The sequence below is a fragment of the Silene latifolia genome, chromosome 5, assembly GCF_048544455.1.
Source record: "Silene latifolia isolate original U9 population chromosome 5, ASM4854445v1, whole genome shotgun sequence".
NCBI lineage: Eukaryota > Viridiplantae > Streptophyta > Magnoliopsida > Caryophyllales > Caryophyllaceae > Silene > Silene latifolia.
The window spans coordinates 15,589,362-15,605,836 of record NC_133530.1 but is presented as its reverse complement, the minus strand read 5'-3'; the positions used below and the strand labels follow the sequence as shown (position 1 = coordinate 15,605,836).

General features: G+C 43.9%; 3 protein-coding genes across 3 annotated transcripts; 1 reads left to right on the top strand and 2 right to left on the bottom strand.

The window, feature by feature from the left end:
- Positions 1–7,492: 7,492 nt before the first annotated feature.
- Positions 7,493–9,076, bottom strand: LOC141654911 (uncharacterized). Its single transcript, XM_074462019.1, has 3 exons — positions 8,705–9,076; positions 8,041–8,557; positions 7,493–7,938 (listed from the first exon to the last, which is right to left on the bottom strand). Exons 1-3 carry the CDS (start codon positions 9,074–9,076, stop codon positions 7,493–7,495), a joined length of 1,335 nt encoding a protein of 444 aa, XP_074318120.1.
- A 1,377-nt stretch (positions 9,077–10,453) lies between these two features.
- On the bottom strand, positions 10,454–11,243 carry LOC141654910 (uncharacterized). The gene is made up of 2 exons (XM_074462018.1): positions 11,177–11,243; positions 10,454–11,034 (listed from the first exon to the last, which is right to left on the bottom strand). Exons 1-2 carry the CDS (start codon positions 11,241–11,243, stop codon positions 10,454–10,456), a joined length of 648 nt encoding a protein of 215 aa, XP_074318119.1.
- Positions 11,244–12,775: 1,532 nt separating this feature from the next.
- Positions 12,776–15,640, top strand: LOC141654909 (uncharacterized). The gene has a single exon (XM_074462017.1). It carries the CDS (start codon positions 12,776–12,778, stop codon positions 15,638–15,640), a length of 2,865 nt encoding a protein of 954 aa, XP_074318118.1.
- Positions 15,641–16,475: the final 835 nt, after the last annotated feature.

Below are 16,475 nucleotides of genomic sequence, written 5' to 3'. Positions count from 1 at the left end.
CTCATAGGTCACGATTATCGGTGCTTTCGAGAATTCCTTAGTGAGCGTGGTGAAAATCTTGTTTGCACCTTGGGCTATGAAGCGTTTCTGCAAATTGGGTTCCATTGCAAAAATGAGTACGTTCTTTATCGCACCCGCTTCCATACATAAATCGTTAAACTTGGCGATCTCGTTAGCTCTAGCCGTGGGACCTGGGTTTGGCGGGATGGGCTCTATTAGATATTTGAGCTTCCCGTCAGCAGCGGCAGCATTCCGTAATGCCGCCTCCCAGTCCGCGAAGTTTGATCCATCATTCTTCAGTCGAGTAGACTGATTCATCTGATTCATGAAGATCCGGGCCGGGACTCACGGTCCAATGTGGCACTTGGCATTGGGTCGTTAGTAGAACCAGCCATTTTGTTATTAGCAGTTTAAATGTTCGTGATCTACACTGAAAAAGAAAGGAAAACAAAAACGAAATAAGCAACTCATCGAGGTGATTTAAGTCTATTTAAAATTCATTTTAATCGTGTAGACTCATTGCACTTGCATAATTGATCTCCCTCAAGAATAATACAAGTGATCCCAAGACTCAATTTCCGTAAATTGATAAGCCAACTGTTTAGCTAGTTCTTCCGTAAGAACTCTTGGTCGATAGATTTCCGTAAATCCTATCTATAGTCCACCATAATCACAGGATCGTACGAGTGACCAAAGTGTTGAGATAAAATAGGTCAATCAGTTCCAACTTACCCGACGTAGAAGGGGTCATATTATGCCTACCGACGAAGAAGGGACTCATTGGAGTTTGACCTATAAAGACTATTCTCAATTTTGGTTTATACGAGGAAGATCCCATCAACTTAGTTTTAATTCATTTTAAGTGAACGAAAAACTAGCATTACGTGAATGAATTAATTTAGGTGATGGCTTATAAAAACGAGTGATATCTGTATATCAATGAAAACTAACGCGTGACCTCTATATGAGTCAGTTTTCATGCAATAAATTAGATGGTTTGGTTTTAGGCGGAATATGATGCAAATTATCGTTACGAAAAATAAATAAAATAATGCAATACGTAAATAAAATTCCTAGTGTGGCCTATCCTAATAAAAAGAACATAAAACAACTTTGGAATCCACCGTTGGACCCGGGAAGCTTGTCTTGATGTTCCATCTTGATCCATGTAGCGGGAGTGAGCATCCGATTCTCCATCTTTGGTCTTCTCAAAAATTACAATTTAAAATTTACAAAATATAAACCTATTTACATTCTAAATAAAACTGTAATTACAATTGAAAAATCCAAAACGGAGATACGAGATCTCAAAATACAACCAAGACCGTGTTCCATCATTACGGTAACACGTTCTACTAAGGCCACACTAAGTTACAACCGATTGTAAAAATTAAATACGTAATTAAAAGCATTCAAGGCATTTAACAAAAACGATAAATAAAATGCATCAACTAAAACAAATTTATTCGTGACATAATTCCGTAATTATGTTAAATTTATCCAAACCACCTTTTAACAATTAAAATTATGTGACAAAACCGCTTCTATCAACTTAATTTTAATTCATGATAATCCGTTACTTTAAATCGCTTTAAAATAACTATATGGTACGTGAGTGAACCGTTTCACTATCAAGCGAGTGTACAATATCCGTATAAAGTACATTTTATGGCCAAAATAAAATTTAAAACAAAAGAAATAAATTTTAACGCTGCCAAAAACGAAATCCCTCGATCCAGGGAAAAAAGTTCTCGATCGAGGACCAAAAAGGCTCGATCGAATGATGCTGCCATTCGATCGAGAGGTTTGCCAAACAGGAAGTACTCGATCGACAGAACTCGTGGTCGATCGAGGACTTATATTAGCAATACTGCTCGATCGAGTACGAGGACTTCTCGATCGAGCAGTGGGGGGTTTTAAAACAGGTCGATCGAGTTAAACATGTACTCGATCGAGTAAAAACATGACAGAAAAGTTCTCGATCGATAAGAAATCCACTCGATCGAGACAAAATAGTTCTGAAAACTCAAAACCCTCGTGAAAACAGATTTGTCGAAACAAAACCATTTCAAAAATGATCTAATTCGTGTAAAATTAAATCAACAAATTGCAAAACTTTAACATATTGCTATAATGATCGAGTAAAATAACAATATGCAAAAACAAATCAGCCGTGTATCACATGGCACGGTTTTCAATGCACAAAAATTCAGCCGTGTAAAAAAAATATATATCAGCCGCACGGTTTTTATGCAAAAGCCAAATCGTTTCAAATTGATTTATGAAAAATCACAATGAAAATTTACGTGGCCTCGCTCTGATACCACTTGTAGGGAAATATCCGTAAAATTCCCTTATAATTAAGGATTATAACGCAAATTTAACATGTGAATATGGTCATAAACGAAAATACAATAGAAACGATAAAGGTATAAGAATTAACCTCGGGTCCTTTGAGATGCGGCCTAAGAACAGAAATCAAAGTAGATTTCCTCCTAATCGTTGCACCCAAGACCGTCTGAAACTATGCCCCTTGTGCTAGAAAGGATTCTCTAATTGCCTTGCAATATTGAGAGAATTGTTGTGAGTTTTCTTTAGATGTGAGATCTAGGTTTCAGAGGGAATTTTCTCCAAAACCCTAGTTTTCATGTAAATGAAAAATGCTCTGGTCAAAAGGAGAGGGAGCCTCTCCTTTTGTTTGCCTCGGTCCGTGGGTCTCAAGAGGAGGGAGTGGGCTTTCCACTTTCTCCTCATTTAACTCGTGATCCGATTAATTCCGCTAAAATGCATATGACGGGTTTTATTATAAATCGTCATCGGTTATCGGTTATTAAGACATCGACTATTAACACGGATTAGTCGAAATATTAATACATGTCCGACAAAGACAATATTGTATAATTAATTCAATATACATTAATTAAATATAAATCGTTTATATTCAATTTACGAATTAACCGCTTAATTCGTCTTAGCCATTATTATTTAATCCGTATTAAATAATTATCTCAATCATCACGTTTGACTAATTACTAGTCAATAACTCTGACTAACTGTTTAGTCAACTTGGGCATCAACATGACTGTATTTTCATACCGTCACATCTCTCAAACGTATCCTATAGGTGTGACTTTTAGGGACCAGTTGATCACCGCCATCTGTATGACAATAACGTCAAACTTATCTAGCAAGCCAACCGTTATTGATAAACGTGGACCAACTGATTTTAATACAAAAGTATACCCTTTGATCCTTTTAGAGATTTATAAGTCCTTGCACTAACTGTAGAGGACACCAGCCCCAACAAGCTCCCACTTGTCCGTACAAGTGTATGTGCAATGACGTTATCCGCACTAACTGGAGGACACCACCTCCAACATTTCTTTAATTACATTGAAGTCCTTTGGTTTCTGGAATTAATATATAGTATTGTTTTGGTAAATTTCTACCAATTTAGGGTTAAAGTAGTCTTAGCGTTAGGTCAGTATTATGATTTGATTGTTTTTCGTATGTTAATCCTGTATGAGCAACGTAAATAAAGAACACAAACGATTTTGGTGACGCGGAAAACCCGATGTGGGAAACAACCGCGGGGGGAGACGGAATCCCACCAATATTTTCACTATAATTCGGGAGGAAATACAGTTCGTTCGCTTGTTATGAATGCTAGGGTATATTTCTTGTATTTTTCTGATGATCTTTCTTCTTTGCATCGAGGCTCTTTATATAAGGGAGGTCGATGAGCTAGGGTTTCTTGCTTTTCCTCCAAGTTATTCCTAATTTGACACCGGGTAGGACTTTCCTTTTCCGGATTTGGCAAGAGGTTGGACTCTCACACGCTTCATCCGCATAGATCAAAGCCCACGTCCTGCGCTGCTTACTGATGCCATCACCCTGGCTCCCTGATACCCTGCGTCCCGCAATGCTTCCAGACCTGCTGTCCTAAGTCAGCCCATATCTAGATTTTGGGCCTAACAGTTTGCCCCCAATTTTCCGCGAAAGTGCAACCCTAATTATTTGAGCGGGAAATTGTAGTGTATCGTTGAGTGACTTCTCGCATACTCCATTTCAATTCACATTTCTCAAAACCCCAACTACCCCCTCCTATTTAATCTCACCCGTCCGCCTTTTTCTCTTTCATCATCATTTCACCTCCTCAAAATCTTCAAATTTCCGTCTCCCCAAATCCCTTCTCGTCAACGTCCTTTTGCTGCCAGCGCCGTCTTCTCCCTTCTTCTCAGGTACTTCTGCTTCTCTCTCCTTGTTTATCATGGCAAAAACTCATTTCACATCATCCTCCTCCACCACCATCGACCTCGAAAACGACGACTTCCCTTCACAGGGAGTCCTCAAAAAGCCGCATTCCGGTGACTCCCACCTAACCCAAGAGGATATCCCGAGAATTGAGGCTTTGCTCGGTCTAGGCGACGATGTGGTGATCCTCATCCCAAAACCCGGTCAGAAAGCAGACGCCTTTCGTTCGGGGTGGATCTGCTTATACACTTACCCTTTCGTCCTCGGTCTTAAATTCCCCTTTCCTCCGATGATTCAAGAGTTCATCTGTCTGAACTCTCCCCCATGGCCCAAATTTCCCCCTATGCATGGAGGATTCTCCTGTCTACTGTTGCTTTGAACAACAGTCTTGGCGCCGAAATTGGATTGTCAGATCTGGCCCATAGGTTCGAGTGTCGGTCACTGGGGCACGACCAATACACTTTTAGGGTTGTGGAGAAGACTGAGAATTTTCTTCAGTCGGCTGCTAAAGGGAAGGATGATGGGTGGTACGAGGATTTCTTCTATGTCAAGCTTGATTCTCTTCCCATTCACGCTGATTACTTGTTCGAGAACTGGGTCTTTGCTAAGAGTAAGTATATTTTGCATGTCTATTCTTGATTGCTCTTGTCACTCACTGTCCTTACTCTTTGATCTGATGCAGAACTCAAGAACCCTGAGAAATCCGAGGACGAGGACGCTTCTGTTGCCAAGCTCTTTTCCATCCCTGAAGATCGTAGACTGTTTCCCCTCCTGCTCTCTGGTTTAGACGACTCCGCCACTGAAGAAACCATGTCTTCTGGTAAACACCCTTTTTTAATCTTTAGAAGCCTCTTTACCCATTGGTTCTTCGTTCTGATCCCTTGCATTCTGGTGCCTCTGTAGGGAGTGCTAGACGCTCTGCTTCTGAGATCCTGATGCGCCATGACAGGAAAAGAACTGCTGACTCCTTTACCTCTCCTGCCTCCTCAAGGAGGAGGTCCAACTCCAGGCCTGCCCCAGAACCTATCGAAGTGACTCCCATATCTCGTGCCCCTGGATCCCCTGTCCACGTCGACGAGCTGCTACTGCGCCTTCCTGCTAACTTCGGGGATGCTGACCATGCCAGCTATTGGCCTGCACTGGAGAGGCTCCTGACTCCGGCTTGCTCCAGGGCATTTGATTCGACTGCCCTCCAGGAGATGACGGACCTGGCTGCTGAACACTGCTTCCTTGTGAGTCTTCCTTCACTGGCCCCTTTCTTTTCTCTGCCCCTGTGTTCCCTTGACTAACTTTCTTCTTCATTTCAGGCTCTCCAATCATCTCTCTATCTTCGCAAAATGCTGCAGAGAGCCAAGACTGAGTGTCTGGCTTCCGTGGGGAAGAATAAGGAGCTCACAGCTACCTGTGCTAAGTTAAGGGAGCAGCTCCACGCGACCTTAAAGGAGAAGGAGGCAGCTAAAGACCAGCTGGCGAGGACCCAGGAGGCTAATTGCGTTCTGACTTCCGGGCTGACAAAGGCAGAGGCCCGTGCTGAAAAGATGGCTGAGCTAGCAAAAAATGTGGGAGCCTACACTGCTTTTGAGGGGCGGATTGACTGCATCCGTGCTTATACTGAGGGGAGGCACACGTCCTGGAACCTGGAGGAGGAGCTGGCCGAGTTTACTAGTGCATTTCCCAATGGCATGGACCTGAGCGCCCTGTTTCCTCCCGGGCGGGTCAAGCCGCTAACCCGAGCTGAGTATACAGCCACGGATATCTCTGGAGCCATCTCTGGGACTGTTGAGGAGATCCTGGCGGGGGAGATTGGTGATGGTGTCACTGCAACTCCTGAGGCTGTTCAGGCACCTGCAACAAAGAAGCAAATAGAGCACGGGGAGCAGAGCAGTGGTCAGGGTGCAGTTGTTGAGAGGATTGACCTCTCTTAAATTTTAATTTAGATTATCTGGGGACTTGGCCCTGTGTGGCGCAAGTTTTGTAAAAAACTCTTTTTTATTTTCCTTGTTTCGGCTCGTTTTGTGCCTGCTGGTATGCAGGCCTTAAACTCTGGTGGCGCCTGCTAAAGGTAGCAGGTGCCTTAATAAGGTAACTCTGGGCCCAGGTTTCTAGGCCCTGCTTTTGTTATATTCGCGTTTTTGTCATTGATTTCTGGAGTTTTGATTCCACATAGGTATACCCAGGAAGCTGACCTGGCTCCAGGTGCACAGCTCCTGCTCCTGGTGACAGACTTTTGATAACATATTTTACCCATGACGTAAAATATCTTATCACTAGGGTTAGCTGACTAGAGCGTACCTTCATTGAATATTTCTGACTAACAAGGAATGTTGCGTTCCTTGTGGTTCCAGACATTTGAAATCCGTGCGTGCACCCTTTGATCTACGACATAGCTATGGGATTACTGAGTTAACGTTAAGGTATGGGTGGTCTTAGTATGCCGTACCCTGCGCGCTACCTCGGCGTATGCTCTCCATGTGGCTTGACTTAAGATAAACGTCTTCGCAGCCTCACATGGCAGGGGCTGGACCCTCAAAGTGTTCCTCATCTGACAAGTAACCAACATTAGTATCAAAGCCTTTCTTCGTAGAAGCATTATAAAGTCCAAAGTAGTGCAAATTACCTGGTGCTATCTCATGGTGTTCCAGGGCAACACCTGGATCCAGGAAGCCACAGCCTGGACTACTTGGTTTAAAAACGACTCTATTTGATTAAAGAAAAACTAAGGAAAACAAAAGAAAAAAGTTTTCTGAAACACACTAACACCTAAAGCATATACTACCCCCCCCCCCTTTTTTTTTTTTTTTTTTGCTTCACGGACTTTTGAAAGGTCCTTTGTACACTAAAATTTTGGCACTTTGTCAGACAAAGCACCGTTTCAAGTGACGGATGTTCCAGGGTTTATCCAGGATTTGACCGTGCATTGTCATCAACCTGTATGCCCCATTCTTGATAACGCTTTCGACCTGATATGGCCCTTCCCATTTATAGGCAAACTTGCCTGCTTTGTGGTTCTTGGTATTTTCGAATACCCTTCTGAGTACGAGGTCCCCTACTTCAAGGGTCCTGACCTTGACATTCTTGTTATATGTCTTTGCTACGGATTGTTTATATGATGCCATACGTATGTAAGCACTTTCTCGCAGCTCATCAACTGTATCCAGGCTCCTAGCCATTTCGACTTTGTTTTGCTCTGCCGTCTGACAACCGTATCTGTGCGTGGGTACCAGAACTTCTGAGGGTATTACTGCCTCTGCTCCGTATACAAGGCTAAACGGAGTTTGGCCTGTTGCCATTTTCGGTGTTGTCCTGTCTGACCAGAGTACCAAGGTAGTTCATCTGCCCATTTTCCCCCCAACTCCTCCAGCCGTTTTCTGAGGTTCTCCACAATGATTTTGTTACTGGACTCGGCTTGGCCATTGGTTTGCCGATATCTGGGGGCTGACTTTCTCAATGTTATGTTCCATCGTGCACAGAAGCCCTCGGTGTTATCTGATATGAACTGGGATCCATTGTCGCATATGATTTCAGATGGTATCCCAAATCTGCTTATGATGTTGCGCTTGATGAAGGAGATCACCTGCCGTTCTTTTACCTCTGTCATTGCCTCTGCTTCAATCCACTTTGAGAAGTAATCAGTCATAACTAGCATATATACTCTGTTTCCTGGAGCTCTGGGCAGCTTACCCACTATGTCCATGCCCCACATCATGAATGGCCATGGACAGATAATCGGATGCATTGGTTCTGCTGGCTGGTGGATTGCTGGAGCTGCCTTTTGACATGACTCACATCGTTTGGCATGATTCACGGCATCTGCGCGCATGGTGGGCCAGAAATACCCCTGTCTCAAAGTTTTGTTTGACAGACTTCGTCCTCCAGCATGGTTCCCGCATTCTCCGCCGTGTACATCCTGCAGCACTGTTTCTGCTTCCTCTTTGCTCAAGCACCTGAGGCATGGTCCTGCCAATGACTTTCTAAAGAGAATGTTATCATTCATGATATACCTGGAAGCCTTTATCCTGAAACTCTGTGCTTCCTTTTTGTCTTCAGGGAGTGTCCCATCCCTTAGCCAATTTAGGTATGGGACCCTCCAATCTGCATCCTGCTGTCCTACTGTAGAAACCAGCGTCCTGGCTCCCTGCGTATACTGCATGCGTACATCCTGTTTCACCGGATTGTGATCTGGCTCCTTCTGTATTGCTGGGGTCAACACATGTGTGATAGGTATGTTTGATAGTTCTGTAGGCTGGAAGGTTGCCCCCAACGTTGCCAGGGCGTCTGCCTCCACGTTCTGATCCCGTGGCACCTGAGTTATCTTGAATGTTATAAATATTGACTTTTGCTCTGTGGCTATCTTCAAGTAGGCTATCATCTTTGAATCTCGTGCCACATATTCATTGTTAACATGATTCACCACAAGTAGGGAGTCAATATACACCCTCAGGTTCCTTACTTTAAGCCCCGATGCCATCTGCATTCCAAGTATAAGGGCTTCATACTCGGCTTCGTTGTTGGTTGCCTTGAATTCACACCTAATAGCTTGTACTATCAGGTCACCCTTGGGTGATCGAAGGACCAAACCCACACTGGCTCCCCTTGCATTCGAGGCTCTGTCAATGTATAGGGTCAATATCTCGCTATCCTGACTCCCCATCATTGTCAGCATTCCTTCTTCTGCTTCCCCACGGGTAGCAGGGCAGAAGTCAGAGACGAAATCTGCTAGGGCTTGGGATTTTATCGCCGTTCTGGGTTCAAATTGCAAGTCATACCCACTAAGATGTACTGACCATTTAGTCATTCTGCCCGAAAGTTCAGGCTTCCTCATAATAGTCTTTAACGGGTAGTTGGTTATTACATGGATGGTATGAGATTCAAAGTACGGTCGCAGTTTATAGGAAGCAGTAACCAAAGCCAACGCTAGTTTCTCAAAGGAAGTGTACCTGGTCTCTGCAGGAAGCAGGGACTTGCTAATGTAATACACGGGGTGCTGCACTCCTTCTTATTCTTTGACCAAGACTGCACTTACAGCTGCTTCCGTGACTGACAGGTACATGAATAGTGGCTCCCCTTGCTCCGGCTATGCGAGTAACGGTGGCGTGCTTAGGTAGCTTTTGAGTTCTGCGAATGCTTTTTCATGTTCCTTAGTCCACTCGAATTTCTAACTCTTCCTCAGTATATCATAGAACAGCTTGCACCTGTCTGAAGCCCTTGATATGAACCTGTTTAGGGCCATCACCTTCCCTGCCAGTCTTTGCACATCCTTTGGCTTCTGGGGTGATTCCAGCTGGAGTATTGCTTTTATCTGTTCCTTGCTTGCTTCAATTCCCCTCTGGGTCACCATATACCCTAAGAATTTTCCTGAGGATACCCCAAACGAGCACTTAGACGGGTTAAGTTTCATTTTAAACTCCCTTAACGTCTGGAAGGTGTCTGTCAAGTGTTCCATGTGCATTTCTGCTTTTTTGGACTTCACCACCATATCATCTATGTACACTTCCATAGTCTTTCCTATTTGATGCTTGAACATTTTATTTACCAACCGTTGGTACGTGGACCCGGCGTTCTTTAGGCCAAAGGGCATGACCTTGTAACAATATATGCCTCTTTCCGACATGAATGCTGTTTTCTCCTGATCTTGTGGATGCATCTTGATCTGATTATAGCCGCTCCATGCGTCGAGGAAAGTGAGTACCTCGTGTCCCGCAGTAGCGTCCACCATTGCATCGATATGTGGCAGTGGAAAGGGGTCCTTGGGAAAAGCTTTGTTTAAATATGTGAAGTCTACACACACCCTCCATTTGCCGTTCTTCTTGGGTACCACTACCACATTAGAGAGCCATTCAGGGTAGCTAACTTCCCTGATTTTATCTGCTGCTAAGAGACTGTCTACTTCTTTGTTAATGACCTCATTTCGTTCTGCCGCAAATTTTCTTCTCTTCTGCTGTACCGGGGTGTAGCTTGGATTCACGCTTAGCTTGTGTGAAATAACGGATGGGTCTATACCCACCATATCATTGTGGGACCAAGCGAAGCAATCCATGTTGTTTTTGAGAAATTGAATCAGCTGGCTGCGCAGCTCTTCACTGCAAGTTGCCCCAATCAATACTGTCCTATCCGGGTGTTCCTCGTCCAGGTGTATCTGGTCTAGTTCCTCTGAGGGAGGTTCCTTGTATTCTGTCGAGGTGCCCCGGTCCTGTAATTGCTATGAGGGGAGCTTGGTTGTAGCCTTGAGGGCTTGGGCGTAGCAGTTTCTGGATTCCTCTCGATCTTCTTTTACTGTAACCGTGCCCCATGGTGTTGGAAACTTGAGACACTGATGATATGTTGAAGGCACCGCCTTAATCTGATGCAGCCACGGTCTTCCTAGTATCACGTTGTAGGTGGTTGGACCCTCGATGACTAAGTATCTCACTAGTTTATTAAATCCTTCAATATATGTTGGGATGGTTATCTCACCCACCGAATGCGCAGTTTCACCACTGAATCCCACCAGGGGCACAAATTTCTTTATCAGGTTCTCTTTATCAAAACCCATGGTTTTGAGGGTTTCGAGCATGATGAGATTCATAGAGCTCCCCGTATCCACTAACGCTTTTCGTACGGTGCAATTGCCAATGGATAATGTTATAGTTAGGGCATCGTCGTGTTGCTCTGCACCGCTTTCTATGTCAGTCTCGTCGAAAGTTACTGGGGGTAAATTGCTCTGGCTTACTCTGTATGAAGTTTCAGGATGATCCCCATAACTTCCGGTGGCTTTCCTTTTGGCAGCGGAATATGTCAAACCTGACAGCTCAGATCCGCTTGTTATCACGTTAATAATTTTCGTGCATATGGGTGGAGCAGAGGGGAGTACCTGATTTGCTGCTTCTCTCCTATCCCGCTTACCCCCACGTGATAACAGGTGGTCCAAGTTTCCCTTGCGTACCTGGAATTTCACTTCCTTTCGCAACCTGTAGCAGTCTTCCGTCCTGTGACCTATGTCCTAATGCCATTCGCATCTCTTGCTGCTGTCTCTGTCGTCGTTGGGTCGATCCTGAGTGGGAGGCTTTGGCCACCTCACCTGATCACCCAGGCTTCTGAGTGCTTTCAGCAACCCTTCCATTCCCGTGTTGAATCCGTATTCAGATAGCTTAGGAGGATGCGGAGAGTCATCAATTTGCTGAGTTTTTCAGCTATCCTGCTGATATTGGGTCTGCTGTATGGCTTAGTTCTGTCGTCTTTCTTTTCTGTTGCGAATTTCCTGCTTGACTTGTCGAAGCTTGTTATACCCTTTCTAGCCTGTATATCTTCTTCCAACCTTAACGCTGCCGTAGCTCTCTGCTGGACTTCTTCGAATCTTTCACAAGGATACATTGTTAATTCCTTGTAAAGGTTTGATTCCTTATCCAAGTCATGCCTGAAGGCGTTGATGGCAGTGGACATATCGCAGCCTCGTATTGAGACTTTTTCTGCATTGAACCTAGTGACGTAGTCTTTGATTGATTCACCTATCTCCTGGACGATCCTGTATAGATCACTTGGCTGCTTGGGCGTTCTCCGGCTGCTAGAGAACTGTTGGTTGAATGCGTTGACCAGATCGGCGAATGAAGATATGGTCCCGTTAGGTAAGCCGACGAACCATTGTAATGCTGCTCCGGTTAGGGTCGAACCAAAACCTTTACACATACATGCCTCTTTTGAGGCTCCCGTGGCAGTGGTAACCATCATTTTCTGCTTGAATTGACTAATGTGATCACAGGGATCTGTGGTTCCATCGAAGAAGGTCATTGTTGGGACGCTAAATCCTTTTGGTAAGGCCACTGTAGCTATGTCGTGATACGGGTGCGGGTTCAGATGATACGGGTACGAGTCCAGATAATTCTACTGCTATTTCGATGGCCCTTTTGTCATCATTGGGTTATTCGAGTTCGACGTTCCAGTTGCAGGCCCAGTTCGTTTGCTTGGTCTCTTACGTTGGTATCGTTTGAAGTATAAGGCTCCTGACTACTTTGCATCTTTTTTAATTAGTCAATAAAGGGGAATATTTATCCCTGTGTGTACGTTGCCATTTGCTATTTATTTGGTTGTTTAATGGCCTTCAATTACTAAAATTATTGGCCTTAATTAACACTTTTAATTTTGTCATTAGGAGCCCTTTTAATGACCTTAAACGGTTGTTTGGAGGACTATTTATAGTCTTGGATTTCTTTGTAATGACATTCAGAAAGATAAGAAAATTCACAATATTTGCTTGCTTAGCAATTCCCGTTTTTATTCAAATGCGTCTTTGAATATTAACTTTGTTCGATCTCAATAGGTCTTGAGTTCGTTCTCCATTGATGAATTATAGGTCTAATTCGTCAAATATCGCTTCCGCATTTCTTTTCGTATCATAAGTGGTATCAGAGCTTCGGCTCTTTATTTCCGTAAATCGAGACGATCCTATTGTTTCGGTTTCTGTCTTATTTCAAAAAAAAAAAAAAAAAAATCAAAAAAAAAAAAAAAACACACTCTCGCAAACAGAAACACACTAAACGAAATAGACATGGCTGGTGAACAATTCGACGACGACTTTTACAATAAGCTTGAAGACTTATTGCGTAACAGGCCTACTGGGAGTCGTACTGGTGGGAAGGCCAAACCCGATGAGTTCAAGGTGACGGAATTGCCTGAATTCGTTGGAGGAACTAACCCGGAAGATTATCTGGATTGGGAAAGGAAAATCGATCGCTTGTTCGATTTTAAGGACCTCAGTGACGAGAAGAGATGCAAATATGCCATTCTACGATTGAGCAAAGGAGCATCGTTGTGGTACGAAGGGCTGAAGGCGAGACGGTCTCGCGCGGGGAAAGAAAAACTGGCATCTTGGGAGTCGTTGAAATCCAAATTAAGAAAAAGGTATGTACCGGTTAATCATAGATTGAGTATTTACCGAAAAGTTGCGAACTTAGAACAGGGGAGAATGAGTATAGCCGAATATATCGACGAATTTGAGAAATTAATTCTGTTAGGGAAATTAGAGGAGAGCGAGGAACAAAAGATGTCACGATTTCTTCGTGGATTAAACCGACCCATAGCCAATTCCGTCGAGTTGTACCCATATGAGGATTTCGATGGTCTTTGTAATTTATGTGTCAAAATAGAAGCCCAAGGGAAATCCAAGTCAGGGGGACCTAACAAAGAATACAGTAGCACCTCTGGTTATTCCAAACCCGTTTTCACTCCCAAAACAACACCTTCTTCCACCCCATCGAACTTGAACAAGACCTCGAACACACCAAAAAGTTCTGAGTCAGGAAAGGAAATTAGTTTGTCAAAGGTGCGGTGTTTTAAATGTCAGGGTTTCGGGCATTTTCAGAGTTCTTGTCCTAATAGGAGGGTAGTGACATTAAGAGAGGCTAGGGAGTTTCGGGATGATCTGGCCGAGGAAGAGGAGCGGCTGGGTGATGTGTTTAAATTTGATGATGGTGTCGAGGATGAAGAAGAGGTAGAGGGGTATGAGGCTCCGGCCTTCGACACAATACTAGTCCTGCGTTCTTTACAAGCCCAAGCCGAGTTGATTGATTCGGATCAACGAGAACAATTGTTTCATACCAAATGTCGGGTTAACGATAAATGGTGTAGTGTAATTATCGACAGTGGTAGTTGTACTAATGTGGCCTCGGATGAGATGGTCACGAAGCTCGGCTTGACCACCGTCACACACCCCAAGCCATACGCACTCCATTGGCTAAATGATGGCAATAAAGTGAAAGTGACGAAACAGGTTCGGGTAGGTTTGTCAATGGGCTCCTATGCGGACGAAGTACTTTGTGACGTGATACCGATGGACGCTTGTCACGTGTTGTTGGGGCGGCCGTGGATGTTTGACAGGGATGTGGTGCACCGGGGTAGAAGCAATGAGTACGAATTGAGAGATAAAGGAAAAATAATCGTCCTAAAACCCATGTCATCCCAAGACATCCGAGCTATGAGTACCAAAAAGAAGAAGACTACTATGTTGGTGAAGGAGCGGGATATTGAGCAGGCTATCAATCAAGGCGAGTTTGTTTATTTTCTCTTAGCCAAGGAGGAAACGACTTCCTGCAAAGAGTGGCCAAAGAACAGTCCGGTCGATGGTTTGTTGCGAGAATTTGCGGATGTATTTCCCGACTCTTTACCACCAGGGTTACCTTCTATTAGAGGGATCGAACATCAAGTCGACCTTATTCCCGGGGCAGCATTGCCTAACAAGGCCGCGTATAGGTGTAATCCGGAAGAGTCGAAAGAGCTTCAAAGGCAAATTAATGAATTAATGGAGCTCGGGTATGTTCGGGAGAGTATGAGTCCTTGTGCCGTACCGGTGTTGCTCGTGCCAAAGAAGGACGGTTCGTGGCGAATGTGTGTCGATTCGAGGGCGGTAAATAATATCACCATTAAATACCGTTTCCCTATACCACGGCTTGATGATTTATTGGATGAACTACATGGCTCTAAATTATTTTCGAAGATCGACCTACTGAGCGGTTACCATCAAATCAGAATGCGTGAAGGGGACGAGTGGAAGACCGCTTTTAAAACTAAATACGGGTTGTATGAGTGGACCGTGATGCCTTTCGGTCTCACCAATGCCCCAAGTACATTCATGCGGTTGATGAATGAAGTATTAAAAGCATTTTTGGGTAAGTTCGTGGTGGTCTACCTTGATGATATTTTGATTTATAGTCAGAACTTGGAGGAGCATCTTAAGCATCTCAGGTTGGTTTTCGAGACTCTTAGGAAGCAAAAATTGTATGGGAAACGCGAGAAGTGTTGCTTCTTGGAGGAAAAGGTATTGTTCTTGGGTTATGTGGTCTCGGGTGAAGGAGTGGAGGTTGATCAGTCCAAGGTGGAAGCAATTCGTTCTTGGCCGACTCCTAAAACAGTCACGGAGGTAAGATCTTTTTTGGGCCTTGCTTCTTTTTATCGACGGTTTATTCGGGATTTTAGTACTCTAGCAAGTCCAATGACGGAATGTCTTAAGAAAGGGGCATTTTCATGGGGTACTGCAGCCCAAAATTCATTTGATTTGTTGAAAGAGAAATTGTGTCAGGCTCCCGTTTTAGCGTTACCCGATTTTACACAACCTTTCGAACTTGAGTGTGATGCTAGTGGGGTGGGTATCGGGGCCGTCCTAAGGCAAGGAAATCGACCAGTAGCTTTTTTTTCGGAGAAGTTAGGAGGTGCCCGGTTGAAGTATTGCACTTACGACAAAGAATTTTACGCCATTGTTAGAGCACTCATGTTTTGGAGTCATTATTTGCGTCCAAATCATTTCATTTTACATTCCGATCATGAGTCCTTGAAATATATTAATGGTCAACACAATTTGAGTCCTCGCCATGCCAAGTGGGTCGAGTTTTTGCAAGCTTTTCATTTCTCCGCTAAGTAAAAAAATGGTAAAACTAATGTCGTGGTGGATGCTTTGTCCCGACGTCATGCTTTGATCACCATACTGGATTCTCGACTGCTTGGTTTCGAAATTTTGAAAACTTGCTATGAAAAAGATGTTGATTTTGGGGAATTATTTGGTCAAGTCTCGGCTGGGGTCAAGGGTGATTTTATCATCCAGGATGGGTATTTATTTAAGGGAAACCGTCTTTGTGTTCCAAAGCACCCCATTCGGGAATTATTGATTCGTGAAGCCCATGGGGGAGGTTTAGCGGGACATTTTGGTGTGGCGAAAACAATGGAAGTTTTGAGGGAGCATTTCTTTTGGCCCAAAATGTTCGGGGATGTGACGGAATTGTAGCTAAGTGTGTTACTTGTAAGGTGTCCAAGAGCGTTTTCAAATCGGGACCTTATACTCCATTGCCGGTTCCAATGAGGCCTTGGGAGGATATTGTAGACACCTCGTTTCTGCACCCCTCGCAAACCACCCGGTGATGATTGGGCCGCATGTTTGATTCGCGGAACGATTAGTGACAGTTCGTAAGATTATCGTCAAGTGATTGCTCAAATATAAATGTCAACCTCTTAGTTGTCATCTACGTGCCGATACGGTCGTTTTGGCAGTAATTAGAGTACATTCGGAGTCCGGGTCAAAAACCGTCTCCATTTTCTGATAGCTGTTAAATCCCGAGTCGGAATGTTCTGGAATGTTCCGGATATTTCTATTCCATATTCATCAAATTTTATCTTTTGGCAAATAATATCCCGTAATATTCAAAAGATAATCAAATTAAATCCGTCCTACCATAACTAAAACGCGAAATCTTTCTTAAACA